A 22,899-nucleotide genomic window follows, 5' to 3' on the forward strand; every position below is an offset into this window, starting at 1 on the left:
TTCTTTATCTACATTTTAAAGACAAAAATATTTGTGCTTATAATCGCTGATGGTCTCCATGGATGTGTCTGCCAAATAATAGTTCATTGAGTCAGTGAACTGCAAGAGCAGCAAATATGCCCACCTGGAGCAGTAAAATATTCATGTCATACCTGGTGTAATGTGGCATCACTAATGCAGCATGATGGCAGATGGAATTTTACTGGGTTGGATGGCAGCACTACAGAGAGGCCTGTCATATTTAATGGTAGATAGTCCTTGTGACAGTTCACATTAGCCGCTGTGGATGCTGAAAATTGTATGTTTTATATTCCCTTAAGTCAGGCTTTGGATGAAATATCATCAGGAAATTATACTGTAAAATTAGGCCAGGGCTACAAAAAAGGGCTCTAGGGTTCAGCTAAACTGTGGCAGAGGCTTTTAACCAGAGCTCTGAACCGGTTCAAGGAAAACGTCAAACGAAATGAACAGGAACAGAACCAGAAACAGAAACTAAATCAAATTTTATAGTTCCAAGCCGAAATGGTTCATAATGTTATTATATCGTTCCATTTAATATTTGAAATTTGCTGTCAACCAATCATGAAAATCAAGTAGTACGGCCCACAAATGTGACGCTGACGCATCCACCGAGTGAAATGCCCGCTCAGCTGTGAACTCATCATAGGTAAATCGTGATGGCAATGCATTACAGTTTATCCGAGGATAGTTTAAGATCGATTCAACAGATCACACATGCAGCACTTCTGTGAACGGAGGAAACAATGTAAAACTATAGGATTACATAAAAAGGAATATATAGGTATATACATGAAATATATTTCACTTAAATCATTGAAAGATTAATAAAAAAAATGTAAATAAATAAAAGGTCATTGTGACGTGTTCCCGAAAAGTAAAATGAGTTTCATTTATTTTGCAAAAGCTTGACAGTTTTGAATGATGCCTGTGCCGCACGCACACAAAGACACAACATATTTTGTGACATTGCAGCCTATTTATTATTAAAAAAAATACAGTTGAAGAAACAATTACACTGCTCTGTTGTTCAATCTGTTGCATTCAGCGTGACCACCACCTTAATGTGCTGATAAAGCTGTTGTGAAGGATGCTGTTTTATGTCAATTAAAGTACAAAGACTAGCCTATAATAAATTCTATTTTAGCATCCAGTTCACAAATATGTAAACATTTAGATTCATGCCGAATTAGAGCGATAGGCATCAGTTTCATTAATTTGTTTTTGGATTGATGATTTTATAAGCCTTTATGCATAGCCTTAACTTTAGAGGATTTTGTTTTTTTGTTTTTGTAGAGAGAAACTAATAACTGTGTTTATAATGTATTTAAACATTTTGCATTTTAGCTTTTTTTCTCTCCCTCTCAAAACGCAATCTCATACAAGTTGCCTATAGCATTTTTTAACAATGCAGCAAACATTTTAAAATATCTTTACTAAATACTTTAATGTCTTTAGAATGTAGATTTTTTTATTTTGTTTAGTAGCCTACATCTACATTTTACTTTTATTTTTTGAGTAAAGAAAACGCAGTACTTTATTATTATTATTGTTATTTTTAATATTATATTTTATATATATATGTTTTGTGGGGCGGAGAATTTGGAAATCATTTTGAAATCTAGTGCCATCCTCTCTTTACCTGTGGTTCTCAGCGGTTTTGATTCAAAGGCCCCACTATATTTGTTTAAGTATTTTCACTGATATTTCTCTTGTCAATAGCAACAATTCTTGTTTCTCTCTCTCTCTGTATTTCTATCTCTCTCTCTCTCTCTCTCTCTCTCTCTCTCTCTCTCTCAACATAGTAGTTAAGGCCCCCTAGTATAGAGTGGAAACCTATTTTCCAATAAAAGCAAAAGCTATGTATTGGGTGGGAAAATAATCTTAGTTTGCATCTTGATTTATTTTATTTTTATTTATTTGTCTTATTGGTCACACTTTATTTTAAGGTCCAATTCTTGCTATTAACAAACCATAAACTACTACTTTTACTCAATTAACTTTCAGTTAATTGGCTGATTTTTCATATTTATTTAGATAGTTGCTAAGTTTAGGTAATAGGGAGGTTTATGGATGTAGAATATGATCATGCAGAATATGTGCTTTATAATTACTTATAAACAGCCAATATGTTAAGTTAATTGTTCCTTATACTAAAGTGTTACTATTTTATTTTATTTTATTTCATTTCAGTTTAGTTTCGTTTATTTTTTCATGTGCATAAGTGTACTATGAAATAATCATGAAACTTTTTAAATTTATTATTATTATTATTATTATTTTATTTTTATATATATATTTTTTTTTAGGATTGGAGCTACTCTACAAATACACATTCAGTACATTAAAGTGTACTTTGTAATTCTGTGAGTCACACCCGCTTGTTGAGAACCACTTCTCAATGCTTTCTACCACACAAAGTCTTTATATATCAGCAAACCAGTGACTCACTGAGATTAAAACTCAAATGCTCTGGAACTTCCAGTTCCTAGTTCTCTCTCTTTTTGTCTCATTTTGATTCATTTCAGATGTGCCCTCTGCCAGTTATTGAAAACCACAGTCATGAAAACAACCATTTAATTTTGGTGCTTTTGATGCACAATACATATTTAGATAAACATGGTGGGAAATGACAGAAACACACCCAGCTCTCAATCATCTCCAGCAGGCTTTTTTTTTTTTTTTTTCAGAGAGATTTCATAACTTGGTCAGCTCAGTCGAACCAGGACTGAACAGTCCCTGTAATTCTCATCAAGTAAACATAGGAAAGCAATGGTATAAATCGGTTAAATCTGCAAGATGTTTTCTGCATTTAACACTTTGTTTTACCCAAGCTCACAATGACCATCTATTAAATGCTGGAAAAGCTGTCTTTGACTGTCACCTGTTTTGAAGTCTCTTTGAGTGGAAATACCTGATCTTTTGTCTGCGCTTTCCTTCCCCACTGATTCGTCGATTTAAAACTTTCTGACTGCTTTCTGAAGAACTTTCCTCAAATATGCAGATGAAACTCACTGTTACCATAGTAGCGTATTATGATATTCAGTAAGAACAACTAACCATTTGGGATGCTAAAATTAGGCTAAAGTGTGTGAATGCATGCATGTTTTGCAACGTGTGTTTTTTCACTGACTCCAGAATGATAATAAGATTCATTGTCTCCAACTAGACAGAGCAATTAAATTAACTGGAGAAGAAAGCTTCTCTACACCCTCATGCTCTGCACAATTGTTTTCCCTCTAATTAGATGGAAAACTTTCTAGACTAGTGAAAATAAATCTGTGGTAAGTTTGTTTTATTGTGCTGTTTTATTTTTTCCCAATTAGTCCAAGTATTTTTTTTTTCTAAACACATATAAAGAATGCACAATTAGTGCCATTAACACGTACACTAAGCTTTGATCTTATGCTGTCAGTGGCACATAGCAAGACATTGCTCAGTAGGTTAAAAACAATGCTTCAAAACAATTATGTAGTAGTCTGTTTTTATATGTTTTTACATTTTGACTGAGAAGATAGATTTAGCAGTCATAATCAAGTCTTCCTTAAAGGGATGCTTCACCCAAAAATTAAAGATGTGTCCATTTCCCTGCATAGTTTCAAACCTCTCTGACTATTTCTTATCTAGAAAACAAAAGAAGGTATTTAACTGTTTTTCTTGTTTTTTTTAAGGTATTTTTTGTTTTTCAACCATTTTCTTTTTGATTATAAAATAATGCATCCACGCACCATGTGAGACATGCCCCATTGGCTATTGTGATTTCTCATAACTGGATGTATCTTGGCTCAGGATTTTTTTTTTTTTCATAGGGTGTTGAGTCAGAACCTCTTTATAGCTACTGATTGATTACCAATTAAGGTTAAGACCTACAGATCAATTATACATACAGAGATTAACATTAAAAAATCAATTGAAATAGTAGTATTTTCACAAGGGGTCTCAAGCTTTAGTAAAATGATTTAAAATTGAAACAGTGGTCAAAATTAGACAAGACTTGTTAAGACTGTGCATTATAGTACCATATGGAGTATAGAAAGTACATACTGCACTGTATGTGTATTCTTTGTTCTTTGTCTTGTGCAGTTTTGGTTCCTATTACTTTATCATACATATTTTACCATTTCTCCTCGTATACTGTAGACTCGATCACCAAAAACATGGAAACCGACAGGAAAAAAAAAATCAGTTATGCTTAACACTTCATTTCATTCATTTTCCCGATGCTCCCTGCTGTCTAGATGTCTTGCACTTCCACACGCTCCATTTTCCTGTATTAAAGAGGGCCGGCTTATCACTGTGTCTGCGAGTCTGTTAGCATTGCATATCTTACATGCAAAGTGATTACAGCAGTGGCAGCACCCAGTCATCCATGAAGACAGCAGAGGTTCACAGATTTGGCTGTACAGCTCTCGGGCAATGGCATTACATGACATGATGGCAGGAAAAGCTTTATACACATGAGAGACAGAAAGCATGGAAGCTGTGCATCAGAGGCTACACAAACCCTCAGGGCCACTTCAGATAACCTTCTCACATCCATGGAGTTAAATATAGGTTGGCGTAGGACTCCCTCTTATACACGACAACTGAATTTTTGCAGTCTTATGTTGTTTTATGAATGTTGTTGAGATCATGCCAAAGTTGCCATATTACTGTATATAGCCACCACGGGTTCTAATGCAGATATCTTCCCAGAAGAGCCCTGCTGAATTCTGTTCCTTTATTGTGTCTTTCTCAGACAGACCCTTCACACGCTCCTTCATTAAAGGGAGGCTGCTGTCCTGTAGTTCCACAGGTTTGATTGGGCCATGACTGTAAAAAAGGCACCAATCTGCAAGGAGCTCCTTCCACATGTGCACTTTTTACTTTTTTTCACCATATAGCCTCTGACTTCTCAGAGTTGTGATGAGATAATTGACCTCCATTAAGACAAAGATAATGCAGAACTTAAAGTGGTTTGAAGTGTGTAATTACCCCACTTTACCTGGACCTTGTCTATTTATACCAGGTCTAAGATTCAGACTAAAAGGTTCGACCTCCTAAAATGATCATACTGAAAAATACCTAATTATAATAATTTAATTCTTGAAAAGAAAAACCTTACAGAGATCATAGAAGAAACATAGTGATGCAGGTTTGGAGCAATGTCTCCCTGTGGCTCAGTGGTAGAGCTTTGTGTTAACAGCACAAAAGGTTGTGGGTTCAAATCCCAGGGAACACACATACTTGTTAAAAAATAGAAGATAAAAAAAATATGTGTAGCCTGATTGCACTGGAAGTTGCTTTAGATAAAAGTATGTGCTAAATGCATAAATGTAACAACATGATGCTGACTAAATGATGACAGAGTTTTGGGTGAACTGTCCCTTTATATATTGTTTTTAGAATAAAATATGTTGATAAAACTGCGACCTAACAGCAAATTAGATTGGCTCTTTTGTTACCAGATTGTGGCTTATATAGCTTATATTGTATAGATGTGTCTGCTGTCAATGAGACATCACATCACGCCTGATTTTGTTCATTCATTCAATATATGCCTTTGACATTAGCTAATGGCAGCCCATGTACATGCAACACATGCATCTATCGCTAAATGCTTCATATTAAAAATTTTACAAGTAGCAAGCCATGACAGAGAGAAAACCACTGCTGCATGCCATGAAGGGAATTTGTATAGTTCAAATGTATCTGACCCATGATTAAGATAAGTGTGAACGGCTCATATGAAGACTATGAAATGTATCTTCAGGTTCAGTGGAGGGCTTCTCTCATGGCATCCGGGTCCCATGCAAAGGTTAAGCCTTAATGGCTTTGATTTACTCTATTAAAATCCTTAAGGATGACAAATGGGGCCGTATAGCACTTCAGTGTCATTGTTATCAAGGAAATGTCTGATTTATGCCAGCTCAGTGATGGCTGCCCTAACCCTGACATGTTCCGGAGGTCCAGGAAAATAAATGGCTAAGCTATGAAACTGGAGGCAAATGACCGCAATAAACGCCTCTCCCAAGTCCCAGCCACCCACTGAGGCGATCCATTTGTTAAAGTGGGAAGTGAGGTCAGGCCTGGATGGTCCCAGAGTGCCTGTTAAGGCTTGGCAGATGGTGGCCCAAGTGCTGACCAATTAAAAAGACCTGAATGTGTGCTGGGAGCAAAAGTGGCCGTGTTCTGTGTGCGGATATAGGCTCTTGAGAGGAAAGCGACCCAGGAGTGTTGCACTGGAGCCAGATAAGGCCCACCTGAGAGAATAGATCCCACACCAATCCTGTTTGCTCACATTTACATAAGTTTTCATTTATTTCACCCCCCTGAAGTAGAGTGAACAAAAGTAAAAACTTGTGCTATGATCTATAAAAATGTTTTGGTGATACATTTTTACACTTAAAAGTATTGAGTACATTTAAAAATTGTAAAATAATTGAAATATGCTTTAAGAATCAAGAAAATGTAACTAAAAAGTTCAAAAAGATTCAAATAATTAGATCAACTAATCTAAGAAATAAAATTGGCTAATTATAATTAAATCATTAAGCAATGGAATAGTAATTCAATAGTACATCAGAAACACTAAAACAAAGAGTAGATTTCATTTACATGCTCTATATACAAATGTCCTATATTTACTTTTACTTATATATTAACTGTTTTTACAATTTACTCCATGAATACTTTACAATAAATATAACAAAACCAAATGGTAAACAAAACAAATTTTTTTTAAATATACATTTATTTGTCCAATTTTTCCATAACTCCAATTCAACCTTAACCAATGTTAGTTCAGCCAAAAATTACTTTAACCCATAAGACCTTCAAATTAAGATGAGGGCTAAAAGCCTGAGGCTGAGTACAATTAAAACCTAACATTAAAGATAACAACACCCATCCAAAATGCATTTGAACAATTAAACAACACATAGACGATGGACAATAATCTATGTAATCAGGTAATATTTTAGTCTCTGAAACTGAACCTGAAAGTTTTAGTGGATCCAGCTCCAGGAAAAGTTTTTGGAAGACCTCCAAAGTATATTTTACGGTTAATTCACCTAAAAATTAAAATTAGCCCATGATTTACTTATCCTTAAGGCAACATACTGTAGGTGTATATGAATTTCTTATTTCTGACAAATCCAGTCAGAGTTTATTAAAAATCATCCTGGCTCTTCCCAGCTTTATAATGGCATTGGTGGGGAGCTGGTAGTGTTCAACTTTTTAAAAGGTCAATAAAGCACATTCATCCATAATTAAAAAGTGCCTCAAATGGCTCTGGAAGAATGAATAAAGGCTTCCTGTAGTGAATTAATGTGTTAATTCACAAGAAAAATATCCATATTTAAATGTTTTCTTTAGCTTGAGCGAAAGAACATGCAAGCCGTTTCGGGTGAATGATAAAGCACATGCACTTGCATTGCGCATGCACTTGTGAGTCTTGTGAAAACTAACGTTTGTTTGCAGGAGCAAAGGAAGCAACGTTTCCCTACTTAACCAAAGGAAAACCAGTCTCCTCACCACTTATATCGAAATCCAATGTATTTTTTCTTTACAAATCCTCATTTTGTACTTCTAATTCGTGACTGTTGTTTTGTTTTGTTTTCCCCTTTGCGCTTCCATGTTTGTCACTTTTAATAATCAGGATAAATGTTTTAAATATAAAATGTTTAATATTGAACTAATGTTTGATTGAAATTATTTAAATAACTGAAATGATACATTAAAAATAAAATTAAAACCTACTCGGTTACTAAACGTAACCTCGGTTCTCTCTAGAAGAGCGAACGAGTACTGCGTCTTAGCTAAGACGCTACGGGAAAAGTCTCTTTTCACAAAATACTGAAGCAAAAAATTATCCTTAATTTTGTATTTTTGTAAAGCGCATTTGCAGCAGTACACAGCCATAGGCGAGACGGCTCGTTCGCTCATTGGCTTGTTCTGCGGCAACTGCACAGCCTATCGAGCGCAGGCTGATGCAACATCAGACCAATAAGGGCACTTCGCGCCCTTCTTGCCACTTCCCGCCGAAACGGGTGTGGCCCAACCTATAAAAGGAGCTCGAAAAGGCTGACTCACCTGATTTATTTCATCGCCGAAGCGAACCAGAGTGAATCGTGCGCACGGCAGAGAACGCAGTACTCGTTCGCTCTTCTAGAGAGAACCGAGGTTACGTTTAGTAACCGAGTACGTTCTCTTAAGAGAGCTCTCTCGTACTGCGTCTTAGCTAAGATGCTATGGGAACCCAATGTAAAGCGCCGTGCGCGCAGGGATCACACACCAATAAACCTGAAGCAACGCCCAGGATTTACAGTGCACAGTCACCTGAGGGACTCACAGAGAGTCCAGGACAGAAAAGGGGGAAAGCCCTCCGTCCCATATCTAGCAGCATCCGTAGATGCGGCAATATGACATCACACAGCCGAGGCAAAGCCTGACCAATGTGGCAATGCGGGTCTTACGCAATACTGCCCATATAACAGTCGGCAGCGCATAGCGCTCATGGACTCAGAATTCCCCTCAGGGCCCTGATTCGACTATACCGACAGCAGCTTTGCTTGCAAGGCAGGAACCTCCAGGTTATGGAACCTGATAAATGTAGACGGCGAGGCCCAAACTGCCGCCATACATATATCCTGCAAGGAGATCCCAGTAGACCACGCCCACGACGAGGCGATGCCTCTTGTGGAGTGTGCTCTGACGCCCAACGGGCACTGAAGGCCCCTGGAAGCTTAAGCTAACGCTATGGCGTCAACTATCCATCTGGATAGAGTCTGTCTCGAAACAGCCATTCCCTTGACAGCGAACGAGACAAACAGCTGCTCCGTCTGCCGAAAGGCAGCAGAGCGAGACACATAAGCTCTTAAAACCCTGACAGGGCAAAGAAGACTCAAGTCTCTATCCTCTCCTGACACCGGCAGGGCAGACAGGGCAATAACCTGAGCCCGAAACGGCGTGTTGAGGGATTTCGGCAAATAACCGTGCCTAGGTTTGAGGAGGACTCTTGAGTCATTAGGCCGAAACTCCAAGCACGACTGGCTCACAGAGAGTGCGTGCAAATCACCCACACGCTTCACCGAAGCGAGAGCCAACAAGAATACTTTCTTGAACGACAGATGCTGAAGGCTAACCGATTGGATAGGCTCAAAAGGGGGACCCTTCATGGCCTCCAAAACCGCCGCAAGGTCCCACATAGGGACTGACGGAGGTCTGGGAGGATTCAGCCTCCTAGCTCCTCTGAGGAACCGGATGACCAAATCATTCCTTCCTATTGACTGACCGAGCGCTGTTTCAGAAAACGCTGCGATGGCCGCCACATAAACTTTGAGCGTGGATTGGGCTCTGGGACATCTGCTAACTGCATCAAATCTGGGAACCATGGTTGGTTCTTCCAAAGAGGTGCTACAAGCAGTATTGAACATCTCATTTCTCTCACCCGTTCTATCACCTGCGGAAGGAGGGAGACGGGAGGGAAAGCATAAAGCGGGCAGCACAGCCATTCCCGTGACAGCGCGCTTTCGTTCTTGGAAAAGAACGCAGGGCAGTGAGCGTTTTCGTGGGACGCGAAGAGGTCCATCTCCGCCCTGCCAAATCTCTCCCACAACAGCCGGACTGTTTGCGGGTGTAGAGACCATTCGCCCGTAGGAACATTGCCTCTGGACAGCCTGTCTGGACCCAGATTCTGTAGCCCAGGCACATGCACTGCCCTCAGCGAACGCACGTTACGCTGAGCCCAAACCAGGAGGCGTTCCGCTAGCCTGTACAGGTTTCAGGACCCGAGACCGCCCTGGCGATTTATGTAGGACACCACAGACATGTTGTCCGAATGGACTAAGACGTGGTGATCCTTGATTTGGGGACAAAAGCGCATCAGCGCGTTCTCCACTGCCAGCATTTCCAGACAGTTGATATGATGGAGCTTTTCCCGTTCTGACCATAGGCCAAAGGACGGTCTGCCCTCGAGCAGCGCTCCCCATCCCGAAGTGGAGGCGTCCGTCGACACCATCTTTACATTCGGGGAAGTCCCCAGGCTTACACCTGATCGGTACCAGCCGTTCGCTGTCCAAGGTGCCAGAGCTGTGACACAGCTCTGATTGACCTTGAGATGCAGGGGGCGCATGCGGAGCAGGCCCAGCTGCAGAGCCGGAGATGCTGAGGCCATGAGGCCCAGCATCTTCTGACAGTGTTTGAGCGACATGGTCGCGCCGCAGCGGAAAGAACTCGCTGTGCGCTGAATGCCCATCACGCGCTGTGGTGACAGCCGCGCCGTCATGGAACACGAGTTCAGAACTATACCCAGAAACAGAATCGTCTGACTGGGGTTCAGCGAACTCTTCGCCCAATTGACACTGAGGCCGAGCCTCTCTAGGTGATCGAGTAAAATGGCCCTGTGGTCCACGAGCTCCGCTCGTAATCGGGCCAGAACCAGCCAGTCGTCCAAATAATTCAGCACTCGCATGCCTCTGAGTCTGAGAGGAGCGAGCGCTGCATCCATGCACCTCATAAACGTACGAGGAGCCACGGACAAGCCGAACGGCAGGACTGTAAACTGGTATGCCTGTCCCTCGCAGGCGAATCTCAAATATCGCCTGTGGTTTGACGCTATCTGTATTTGAAAATACGCATCCTTCAGATCTATTGACATTAACCAGTCCCCTCTGCAAATCTGCGCGAGGAGCTTCCTGGTCGTAAGCATTTTGAAACTGCGTTACATCAATGCCTTGTTCAGCTGTCTTAGATCCAGTATGGGCCTGAGACCCCCGTCTCTCTTGGGCACCAGAAAGTATCTGCTGTACAGCCCCCCCTCGCTTTGAGCTTGAGACACAGGCTCTACAGCCCCTTTGCTCAACAGTTTTGATATTTCGGCCCGAAGTATGTGTGCTACTTCTGTAAAAGCGCGGAGACCGTCGAAAAAACTGTAGCGAGTAGCCTCTCTTTATAATGCCTAGCACCCAATCCGAAACCCCTGGAAGCGCTGACCATGCATCTGCATGAATGGCTAAGGGCTGGATGCGAAGCGCGCTCTGTTGACTGGGCAACGGCGGCGCTCAGGTGTGCTGCGCATTTGAGGCGGGGAGCGCGCTGATCACAGCGGGCAGATCGCTCTTCCTCGACCCCGTCCCGGCGCTTAACCGACTGGGGGAAGGCTGAGCAGGTCCCGTGGGACTCGATGTGTCTGCGAGTAACTGTGGGCTGCATATGTGCACATTTACCACTTTCAACTCGCTGTCTGCCTGTGCAGAGCGTACGTGCACGGGCCTCGTTTTTACAGAAGCCACGCGCCGTATGTGACATAGTGTATGTGGGCACTGGGGAGTGGGCACGTTTACTATGCGGCGCGCTCGACCGATCTGTGTCGATCTTATGTGCACGAGCCCTGTGTGCAGGGCTGTGCTTACATGTGGAGATGGGCACTGAGGAGTGGGCATCGTCACTGCATTTATAGCACCATCGGCCGTGGCCGGACGAGCGTGCACGGGTTTCGTTTTTACAGAAACCACATGACGCGTGTGACATAGTAATTGTGGGCACTGAGGAGTGGGCAAGCTTACTATGCAGTGTGCGCGATCGACTTGAGTCGCTTTTATGGGCGCAGGCCCTGTGTGCAGGTCTGTGCTTACATGTGGAGATGGGCACTGAGGAGTGGGCATCGTCACTGCATTTATAGCACCATCGGCCGTGGCCGGACGAACGTGCACGGGTTTCGTTTTTACAGAAACCACATGACGCGTGTGACATAGTGATTGTGGGCACTGAGGAGTGGGCACGTTTACTATGTAGTGCGCGTGATCGACTTGAGTCGCTTTTATGGGCGCGGGCCCTGCATGCAGGGCTGTGCTTACATGTGGAGATGGGCACTGAGGAGTGGGCATCGTCACTACATTTATAGCACCATCGGCCGTGGCCGGACGAACGTGCACGGGTTTCGTTTTTACAGAAACCACATGACGCGTGTGACATAGTGATTGTGGGCACTGAGGAGTGGGCACGTTTACTATGTAGTGCGCGCAATCGACTTGAGTCGCTTTTATGGGCGCGAGCCCTGTGTGAAGGGCTGTGCTTATATGTGGAGATGGGCACTGAGCAGTGGGCATCGTCACTACATTTATAGCACCATCGGCCGTGGCCGGGACACCAGAAATTACACCTTTTCGGGAAATATCTGGGTAGCCGTGATAACGGTTTTTGTGTGCAGGAAAGCGGGCAACCGTACAGGCTTGCGCATTGCAAAAGACGCTGAAACAGTCACAATCTCTGGAACTGAAACAGCGGCGCGCTTAGGTGAGAGCCCGGCCACAGCGGAACTCGTACACCGGCGCTTCGATGAAGCAGCCATCGTGTGTAGTGCAGACGCAGCGTCATGCAGCATGCATAGATGGCTTTCCTAGGATGGCTTCGGGGCTCCCGGCCTCACCGTAATCCTCTGCCGCGGTCCCCGCGGCGCGGGGCGACGGCCGGTAGAGCGAGAACGGGGGTCTCGAGCTGCGTTGCTGAAGCTGTTGTGATAACGGCTTTTGTGTGCAGGCAAGCGGGCAACTGTGCAGGCTTGCGCGTTGCAGAAAATGCTGAGACAGTCACAATTCCCGGAACTGAAACAGCGGCGCGCTTGGGTGAGAGCTCGGCCACAGCGGAACTCGTACACCTGCGCTTCGATGAAGCAGCCATCGCGAGTAGTGCAGCCGCAGCGTCACAAAGCAGGCTTTAGATGGCAACACCACTTTTGCCGCCGTCCAGCAGAGGGCAGACAAAGGTGCGTCGCTATCGCCTGTTCCACCGGCGGAAGTGACTGGTAGTTCCTGGTTTTAGCATCATCAGTGTGGAGAGCTGCTTTTTTACGAGTGTGTGTCGCAGGGCGAACACACACACACATAAAGAACAGTTGGATATAACAGAATTGAAAGGATATAGGCGCCGGACAGCGCAGCAGGAACGGCAGTGGAAGGCGGCGAAGGCCAGCAGCTTCAGAATGGCTCGTCCTGCTGATATGCCTCTCAGACGGCGCTTGCTTCCTCCGTGATCCAGCGATGCGTGAGCTTCGCTGAAGAGATGAAAAATCAGGTGAGTCAGCCTTTTCGAGCTCCTTTTATAGGTTGAGCCACACCCGTTTCGGCGGGAAGTGGCAAGAAGGGCGCGAAGCGCCCTTATTGGTCTGATGTTGCATCAACCTGCGCTCGATAGGCTGTGCAGTTGCCGCAGAACAAGCCAATGAGCGAACGAGCCGTCGCGCCTATGGCTGTGTACTGCTGCAAATGCACTTTACAAAAATACAAAATTAAGGATAATTTTTTGCTTCAGTATTTCGTGAAAAGAGACTTTTCCCGTAGCGTCTTAGCTAAGACGCAGTACGAGAGAGCTCTCGTAAGAGAACTGCCAGCAGGCGGCAGCAAGACACTGATTTTATCACTGAATAATTAATTCAATTGATTCGTTTGAACGGCTGATTCTTTCAGGAAGGATGCGACTGTCTTCATGAAGGGATAACTAAATCATTGAATCACTAAATTTAAAAATGCTGCTTTGTTTGCTTGGAGAGGTGCAGCAGACAAACAGTTTCAAACAAACTTTGTTTGAAACTATTTTCATTGACGAAATAGAGCAAAATCAGACAATATTGTTAATATTGTTAAAGGGTTAGTTCAACCAATAATCAAAATTATGTCATTAATAACTCACCCTCATGTCGTTCCAAACCCGTAAGACCTCCGTTTTTCTTCGTAACACAGTTTAAGATATTTTAGATTTAGTCCGAGAGCTCTCAGTCCCTCCAATGAAGCTGTGTGAACGGTATACTGTCCATGTCCAGAAAGGTAATAAAAACATCATCAAAGTAGTCCATGTGACATCAGAGGGTCAGTTAGAATTTTTTGAAGCATCGAAAAAATACATTTTGGTCCAAAAATAGCAAAAACTACCACTTTATTTGTCATTGCCTTCTCTTCCGTGTCTGTTGTGAGAGAGTTCAAAACTCTGCTGTGATATCCGGTTCGCCAACGAATCATTCGATGTAACCGGATCTTCTTGAACCAGCTCACCAAATCGAACTGAATCGTTTAAAACGGTAAGCATCTCCATTAACTTTTTTAATGTGGCTAACACTCCCTCTTATTTAAAACACTGACTGAACTGCTGTGAAGAGAAAACTGAAGATGAATACCGAGCCGAGCCAGATAATGAACAATAGACTGACTCGTTCTCGAGTCAAGAACCAGTTGCATCGGTTTTCAGATCACCAGTAGTTCTTTCGGACAGTTCGATTCAATAAACTGGTTGAAGAAAACGGTTCACCTGTTCTTTTGCGCTCGACATAATGACTTCATTTGCGATGATTGCCCTTGATTCAAGCCTTCGGTTTACCCGCGCTGATAACACTAGCACAGAATCAGTTCAGAATCAATCATCAAAGAAAACCAGTTCGGTTCAGATGCTCTGTGTGTCATTCTGCTTCACTCTGTATCACACAACACATGAGCAGTATCATCAGCTCCTCGGTTCTCGAATCGGACGCGTCTGACAGAAACGGTTCTTGACTCGTGAACGAGTCATTATCTGGCTTGGCTCGGTGTTCAACTTCAGTTCTTTCTTCACAGCAGTTCAGTCAGTGTACTGTTTGAGTACATGAATTACTCCGGGATATTGGTTTGTTTTAACTCAGAGGGAGTGTCAGCCACATTAAAAAAGTTATATCACTAAACTGTTGTGTTTTGAACTCTCTCACAACAGACACGGAAGAGAAGACAATGATGAATAAAGTCGTAGTTTTTGCTATTTTTGGACCAAAATGTATTTTCGATGCTTAAAAAATTCGAACTGACCCTCTGATGTCACATGGACTACTTTGATGACGTTTTTCTTACCTTTCTGCACATGGACAGTATACCGTACACACAGCTTCAATGGAGGGACTGAGAGCTCTCGGACTAAATCTAAAATATCTTAAACTGTGTTCCGAAGATAAACAGAGGTTTTACGGGTTTGGAACAACATGAGGGTGAGTTATTAATGACATAATTTTGATTACTGGGTGAACTAACCCTTTATATTGTATGTCACTTAATGTTAACTGCTTGTTTATTTAACTGTTGTATTCATTTAATATCACATTTGCAAACTCCCTTAATAATCTATAAAAGCTGCCACTCGCTTCATTTCATCACTTCATAATCTCTTATTTATACCTTGTCGACACTTTGTTTGTTATAACGAGAGGATTTGTGAGCTTGCATAACTCAGCAATGAACAAAACTCCAGTATTTTGAGCAGTGAGTGGATTCTGATAAACATTGCTTTCAAGGAATCAACATATGTCTGTGATAGTGGTTCTCAAACTTAAATTATTTCCCCCTTAGATTGATATACAGGTGCAATTTTTACCTTTGTAGAGGCCAATAATTCTAGCCTTATTAATTTTATGTCATGTTTTATGTCATATTCTTAATATTCCATCAAGTGTATTATCCATATAATACATATGCAATAAATAAAGCAATAAATGATAGCAAATCGAAGTGATATTTGTAGATTTAAAAATAAAACCACCAGTAAATGGCAGCAAGTAGCTGTCTTAATGAGGTAGGCGCCCCGCATAATTCATTCATTTATTCATTCAGTAACGAAGCAAAATGCTGTAGTTATGAATGGGTTATTAATCACTGACTCTCGGAATCATTAAAAGCAGCAGATTCGTTCACTAACGAAACACCGCTGTATGTTGCTTGGAGACGCACACCGGATGATAGGATTGTAACTATTATTTCATTGAAAATAGAACAAACATGACAATATTCTGTTTCAAAAGTAGGCTACATTTAAAATGTAAAATATTCACTTAATATTACTTTTTTTTTTCTTTTTTTTTTTTTTTACTGTTGTAAAAATTAATGGCACATTTGCCATAGATTGGATATTCAGGGAAATGTGCCTTCTTGCTCGTTCTTAAACATGAAAACAATAGCACACACACAGAGTTTGTCTGTAAGAAAGTTTAAATTGATCTCAGTCCATGTCAATATTTGCTCTTTATGCTATTAATTGAAGATCTATTTTAAAGATACATTGAACAGCAGCGTGATTCGCTAAAGCAGCATATTCAGCATATATTCTGCTTGTGTGGATGCCATCAGTTTTGACTGCAAAAGATGAGTTAAGCTGATTGGATGAATGTATTTGTGGGCACTCCCATTTTCTTGCTTTTACATTAGAAGCGGCATTTTGCTTGTCCGAAATACATGTTTGGTTTAAGTTGGGGTAGAATTAAATGAATGCCAAAACTCAGAATTTGGTTTGCGTACCCACCTCCATCATCTCATTTACCTCCAGGGGTACACATACCCTAGTTTAAGAACCACTGCATTACTTAATGCTGCAAAAGCAAATAAGTAGAAATCTTTGAAGCTCCCCTGAGTGCAAACACAAATATGCTGATGAGGTTAGTTGCACTGGTGCTCCTAAATATCTATTGATAGTCACACAAAGTAGTTTTCAATCGCAAATGCGAATGAAATGGTTGCAAAAACTAGGGATGCAACGATACAATTTTTTCAGAACCGATCCGATAATGAAAATTCTGAGTATCTGCCAAACCAATCCAATCTCTGTAATCAAATTTCTATACTTCTCTGTGTTGACCTGATCACCTCACTTTTGTGTGTTAAAGGGGTGGTAAAACGCGGTTTTTCGAAGGCTTGATTGTGTTTGTGGGGTGCACTGTAACATGTGTTCACGCTTTGTTTTTTTTAAAAATCGCATTATTTTTCATATATTTTACCTTTACTCTACACTGCTCTGTCCCTCCTTGTAAAACGGTCTGATGGTTTCCGGGTTCTATGAAGCCAGTCCCACAAAAATAGCAATGGGCTCAGATTGGTTAGCTGGCCCAGTGTGTTGTGATTCGCTAACCGCCTAGAGCACGTTTTTCGCTAACGTCACGCCCCTTACCTTTACCAGTCGTCTGTGCTTTGGTGGTATTAGAAACAATGGCGTCAATAAAACCATACCAATTTGAGCCCGAATCGGACCCAGAAAATTTTAATGAAGATGAACGAGCAGAACCTGTTAAAGAACGGCGTTTAAATGACGTTTCAGAATGGTATGTTTTTTGTTGTTGATATCTAATACTTTTTTAGATACGCTGTAATTTAATTGGACTAATTATAATAGTTGATGTTTAATTTATAACATTAATAAGTGTTTGTCTATTAACAAAAGTGTATTCAAGAACCTTTTTTATTTAAAAAAATATATATATTTTATTAGGTGTACATGTAATAACTGTGCAAAAAATGCCAATTGAAGAGGAAAACATCTGCTGCAAAGAAATACAGAAGGTAGTGTAATAAGCTATTACCAAAATTATGCATAACGTGTTAATAGTTCTGTATAATTCTTTTTTCATATTTAAAAGATGAACATAGGTTAATTGTACAGTATGTTCTCATTGTCTTACATTACTGTTTAGGTTGTAAAACGAATGATGGAGGTTCCAGACCCTCCTAAATGTATGGTTGAGCATCCAGGTTTTGAACCAAACTGCTTAAATCCGTATACTTTGCAAAATATCAATAATATTTACAGAGCTGACTATGGACCAGTGAGACGCAGAAATGAAGAGGAGTAAGTATTTATTAAATTTTATGAAATTATGTTGTGTAAAAAAACATAAATAAAAGACAATAGATACAAAATATATATATTTACACATTTATATTTACTATATAGTTATTCAAAGACAAAAACTAATCAAAATATACATTTTTATCAAACATATTTTCACATCACATATACATGTTTCCAATATACCACTGGTTTTATACACAATATTGAGGTTTTCTATTCCTGTCATAGGCGTTTCCGTTATCTGGCCTATCGCAGCTTTGTCAGCTGGTGCTGGGGCTACCTAGGACGTAGTGTGAGGGTTGTCATCCCCTCATGTGTTGTTAACCGGATCCGTCTACAGTTTCCTGATCCAGCGGGACAGTCTGTTGGGTTCCGGCCACCCCTCGACTGAATCGTGACACACACTGGGCAATCACCTCTTCTTTGGAAGGTTTTTCACACTGTGATGACAGAGGAGGTGGAATGGGGATTGCATGCAGCTCTTCCGCATATGGCTTGGGGTCCACAAAGACTTTATGTAACAGAAGGCTCATAAGGTCATCGACATAGTCTGTAAAAAACAGAATACTGAGTCACTCTATGGTTTTACATAATTACTGATAAATAATCTACCTTTGTTTTATAATTAACATTTGTGTAATATTTATAAATATTTTTTGTAAGCTTATATTTATTTTATTATAGCTTTTTTTATATATTATTGTTAAGAAAACAAACTTACTGTATGTTGGTTCTATTTTCACTGGCTTTGCTGTGCATTCCCCTTTTTTGGACTTTGGAAAAACGATCTTATACACACAGCCTGTCCTTCAGTTGTTGTTGCCTGCTCACGGTTAACATTTTCATTATAGTGCATTGCTGCAAGATACAGCCTGTAATCAGTGCACAATCCATAAAATATGAAGATTAGTAGACTGTGTTGTGACAAATAAACAAACAATTCAGAATAAGAGACAAATGTTCAATCAATGATTATAATGGTTTCTTTCTTGCAAGAAAGGCTCACAGTCGCACAGTCAGTCAAAAGAATGTGAGTGCTCGCCAAGATGGGAGGCTTTATAGCTCTTTATATCTCTGCTACTCATATCATAGATAACATACTGTAGGGCCACAGGCAAGGCTCCTAACCTATTTAACCTTTTTCTTCCTTATTAGGAAAGAACATTATTTATTATAGGGAAAGATCATTAATATTAATAAAATAATGAATAAAAAAACATTTCCATAACAATTGTTAGAAACAATGCTTATAAATATTACTGAATATGTCAAAGATTAATACCTGCACAACATTCCTATGAAAGGGAAAATCACGTTCTTTGGGGCAAAACGCAAAATCAGACTGTGGAAAGCCTCCAGTGATGACGTCTGAAAGTTGTGGCTGAGCTTTTCTATATCCTTGAGAACTCTCTTGTTGTATAATAGCTTTTCCACTTTATGGAGCGCTATTGATCCTGTAGCCAAACAGATAAAATATGAAGAAAATCTCAATTTTACTAGTTTATTGTCATTTTATTGTCATTTGTCTCTCTATACAGTCATACCTGGTTGGATCCATTTTTTTGGATCCCTGGAAACTTTGTCTGGGTGTTCACACTTGGGGAAGAGGTGGTTCTCATGAACATGTACATTTTGTGTTCTGCACAATGAACGGATGTGGTTCTGCAGTGAATTCCACTTCGCCACCTTTTCTGTCCCAGACTCAAAGGAAATCGCACTCCAGTAAACATGGTTTTTGATGCTGTGCAACCATTTTTTCAGCACCTCACAGTCCTTCATTTTTGAAAGTTTGTCAAGTTTCTTAGATAAACCTGTACAAAGTAAAAGCTTGGTTGTACAATCATTATTTCAAGATAATCAAATTACCACAAAAATAAAAATGTACATGTTAGGTTGAACAATTAACTGAATAAGAATCAATTAATAATACAAAGATAAATAATTTCCTTTCTCAAAGTGCCACACGTCATAGAACTGAGTGATATTGCGGTCCCTCAGGTACTTCTGAATCTGCGGATGGTGATCGGTGACGATGTAGTCAACAGCTAAACCATTAGACTCGAGCTTATCGAGACAACGCTTCAATCCCTCCTTTTCCATATGATAACTTCCACCAACCTCGTTGCTCTGTTGTTGGGTACACAACATTTCAAATGTATAAACAGAGTAGAGTATAAACAATAACAGATAAAAGAAAATGTAAATACATTTTTTAAATGCTTAATTACTAACCTGAACTAGTTGAAGATCCAGAATTTTGTTGGTTTCCATGTGCATAATGGTGTAGCTGCCAAATTTTGCTGAGTGTCCTATTGTAAACATCATAATCATATATAGAACATTACTGAGAACATCAGTATCATAATATTTTAGGAAAACTCAAAGACTATAAAATAAACGGTGTGATTTTTTTTAATATACTGTAAACGTACCTGGCGTGTCAGCACACATATCTCCAGCCACAGCAACATTTCCTCCCTCTTGCAGCTGTCTTATAAGATTCAGTTGATCTTGGTTCCACTTGTGTATTATGGTAGGCTCAATGAAATTCCGGGCATGAATCCTAAAAGTTACGAAATGCATCACCTGGAGCTTCATGGCCTTGAAAATCTATTAACATAGAAATCATAGAAATCATACAGTACATACATAATGAAACAACACAGTATTTTTTTGTGAATTTTATTGTAATTGTAATACCTTCTCTAGTTGTTTAAAAGATCCACCGGTAAAATACGTTGCAGTAGACAATAGCAGGTTTCCAAGTGGGGTACTCCCTACAATGGGCTGGCTCTGCCACTGTCTGTAGTAGTTACACTTTTCACAAAGCTGGGTGAATGCAACAAAAGTCCCCCTTCGTCTGATCTGGACAACACACTTTGTCTTACAAATTGGACAGGACACAAACAGCTCTCGAAGACAGCTTTCAAAAACAATGTATTTGTTATCGCTGTGGTCGGGCTGTGGATCTATCCTAAGGCAATATAAAAAGAATAAATATTAGGAAGTTGCTTTCATGTTTTATATATTTTTTTAAACACAAATGTATTGGTAAAAAAGTGTGTAAATATGTATTTATATCTTACGCCAATTCTGATTCTTCAGTAACAACAGAATCTGGGTTATATGTGGAATCGGTGGGTTCGACATTTAATTCTGATTCTTCTTCCTCATCTAACACCAGACGAGGTCTCTTACTGGGCCTGAAGACTGAGCCCCTTACTGGTGTTGAAGACAGCTGCACATCAGGAAACATCTCAGTTGTTTGGGTGCCCACATCATGACCATAATATGTTGCCTGAATGCCTATAAGTACAAAAAAAAGTAAAAAATACAATTACTCATAACCATCTGTCATGCTATTACAATTTTTTTACAGTGAGAAACATAAGCCACTTTCTAATACACATAAGTTTCAGTAGCCGGTATAACAATTATAATAAAAAAAGACAATGTGTACTAGAACTGGATATGATAAAGTAACACAAACACATTTAATGTCTGTATTTCATACCTTTGCTCCTTAAGTGGAAACTGCTCAATGTACCCATTGAAAGTTGTGTGCCCACTGATCGCATCTTTGGCTTTATCTCTGTGGCTACAGTTTCGGTCTCTATAGGGTCTGACTGACATCCAACTTCATGAAGTGTAGATGTAGTGGGGAGCTCTTGGGAACTCGAACCCTGCTGAGATGTTGTCTGTAAGAAATAATGACAATATGTAATCAATGATCAAATTACAGCTTAAAACATACATTTGTCATGTAAAATAGTAGGAAAAAATTAATTACTGGATAATAATCATTGGACCACAAAAATAAGCTTCATAAGCAAGAATTTCATATAATTGTTCTAACAAATTATATTAGTCATCAAAGGGATTTTTTTTGATTAAAGAGTGAAGATCGGTACTGAATGGAATCGTTACTTTTGTATTTTTAGAACGCTTATAGCCAAATATCTGTCGCTATAACTATTAACCCAAAACGAACACTAAACATTGGATTTACTATAGTAGCCAAATCAAACACAGAACCATGTTTAGCATGCCTGCAGATAAACAAACATGTAGATAAACAATACATAAACGCTCTAATCAAATAATGATATACACTAATTCCAAGTTCGCGGTTGAGATTAAGAAAAAAAGTTTGTAACGTTAACGTTAGGGGTTTGTCGAATGCATGAATGAGCATTTAACAAACTGGTTTGCTGAGCCAAACAGCGTTGTTATTTGTTCACTTCCTTGATACAATGTACAATAAGCAATACAAACTATTACAGTAAAACACATCGACGAAAAATAAGTCATACTTACAGGTTGTGGCCCGTAAACAGCTTCTGTTTTTAAAGTTGGAACTGCTCCATCTTTCAGGACAAGCCGTTGGGCGAATCCTGCATTGAACTCGCAAAGATTGTGTAAGCTTTCCTCCGTAAAATGAGCAGCACAGAGAGCGAGATTTGGGTAATAATTTTGAGGGACCGAGTTAAAAATAAATTTTAACCATTGATCCCTAACTTCCCCGTCCCTAGGAAGGCTGAACAAAGTGGACCTGCAATCCGGATGAAAATAACAGCGTTTCGTCGGCATCGCGGCAATGACACTCCAGAATACAACAACTCTTCTCAATCTCCACAGCAATATAAAATGGCCTCGCTCCCCACCCCGCCCCCCTAATTTATTATTCTCGGAGGAGGGGTTTTGGGCTTAGTGACGTCAGCAACCCTGGAGGAATGTCGTGTAGTCCCTACCGGCCGTTTGCTGTAGTCCTTAGAAATGGATTTCTTTAAAAGCAAATATCTCCCTTTGCTTAAAACTTTGAACGTTGTAACTTTGCAGATGTTGTTTATGCTCAAACAGGAACATTACACACTAGCTAAAGTTAGAAAAGTGAAATCGTGTTTTATCACCCCTTTAATTACAATCTACTATATATAAAAAACTTAATTTTAATGAAAAATAAAAAATAAAAAATATATAGTCATAATCTATGACAAAAATACTATTATAAACTAGTTTAGTGGATAAATCAGCAGCAAAATATACTCTAGATTCTAGAAAAATCATGGGTGCACAATAATTTTATAAAATCAAGTGAAATTTACAAATTAAAGTGAATAAGTCTGAAATCTGGTAAAATGTTACACATTGCTCTTTGCATTGTTGCATTGCACTAAAGGTGCCCATACAGAGCATCACAGAGCGCCTATGCTCATCCCGTGCACAGAATGATGAGCTTGAAACAACACAGAGTCACAGTGTGCAGGCTGCACT

General features: G+C 40.2%; 2 protein-coding genes and 2 long non-coding RNA genes across 4 annotated transcripts in view; 1 reads left to right on the forward strand and 3 right to left on the reverse strand.

Annotated features, from left to right (window-relative positions):
* The window catches only part of galntl6 (polypeptide N-acetylgalactosaminyltransferase like 6), a 246,733-nt gene that overhangs the window by 119,111 nt on the left and 104,723 nt on the right, over window positions 1-22,899 (forward strand). The window lies entirely within an intron of this gene.
* On the reverse strand, window positions 18,047-19,319 carry LOC132143111 (uncharacterized). The gene is made up of 4 exons (XR_009434194.1): window positions 19,170-19,319; window positions 18,908-19,079; window positions 18,347-18,388; window positions 18,047-18,175 (listed from the first exon to the last, which is right to left on the reverse strand). It is a non-coding gene; the product is annotated as an uncharacterized LOC132143111 (long non-coding RNA).
* Window positions 19,623-20,091, reverse strand: LOC132143112 (uncharacterized). The gene is made up of 3 exons (XR_009434195.1): window positions 20,058-20,091; window positions 19,858-19,934; window positions 19,623-19,752 (listed from the first exon to the last, which is right to left on the reverse strand). It is a non-coding gene; the product is annotated as an uncharacterized LOC132143112 (long non-coding RNA).
* On the reverse strand, window positions 20,189-22,228 carry LOC132143248 (uncharacterized). The gene is made up of 5 exons (XM_059553374.1): window positions 21,943-22,228; window positions 21,140-21,323; window positions 20,712-20,931; window positions 20,400-20,599; window positions 20,189-20,235 (listed from the first exon to the last, which is right to left on the reverse strand). The coding sequence occupies exons 1-5, from the start codon at window positions 22,213-22,215 to the stop codon at window positions 20,189-20,191; spliced, it is 924 nt and encodes a 307-aa protein (XP_059409357.1). The 5' UTR covers window positions 22,216-22,228.

This window comes from Carassius carassius, chromosome 7, assembly GCF_963082965.1.
Source record: "Carassius carassius chromosome 7, fCarCar2.1, whole genome shotgun sequence".
Taxonomy (NCBI): domain Eukaryota; kingdom Metazoa; phylum Chordata; class Actinopteri; order Cypriniformes; family Cyprinidae; genus Carassius; species Carassius carassius.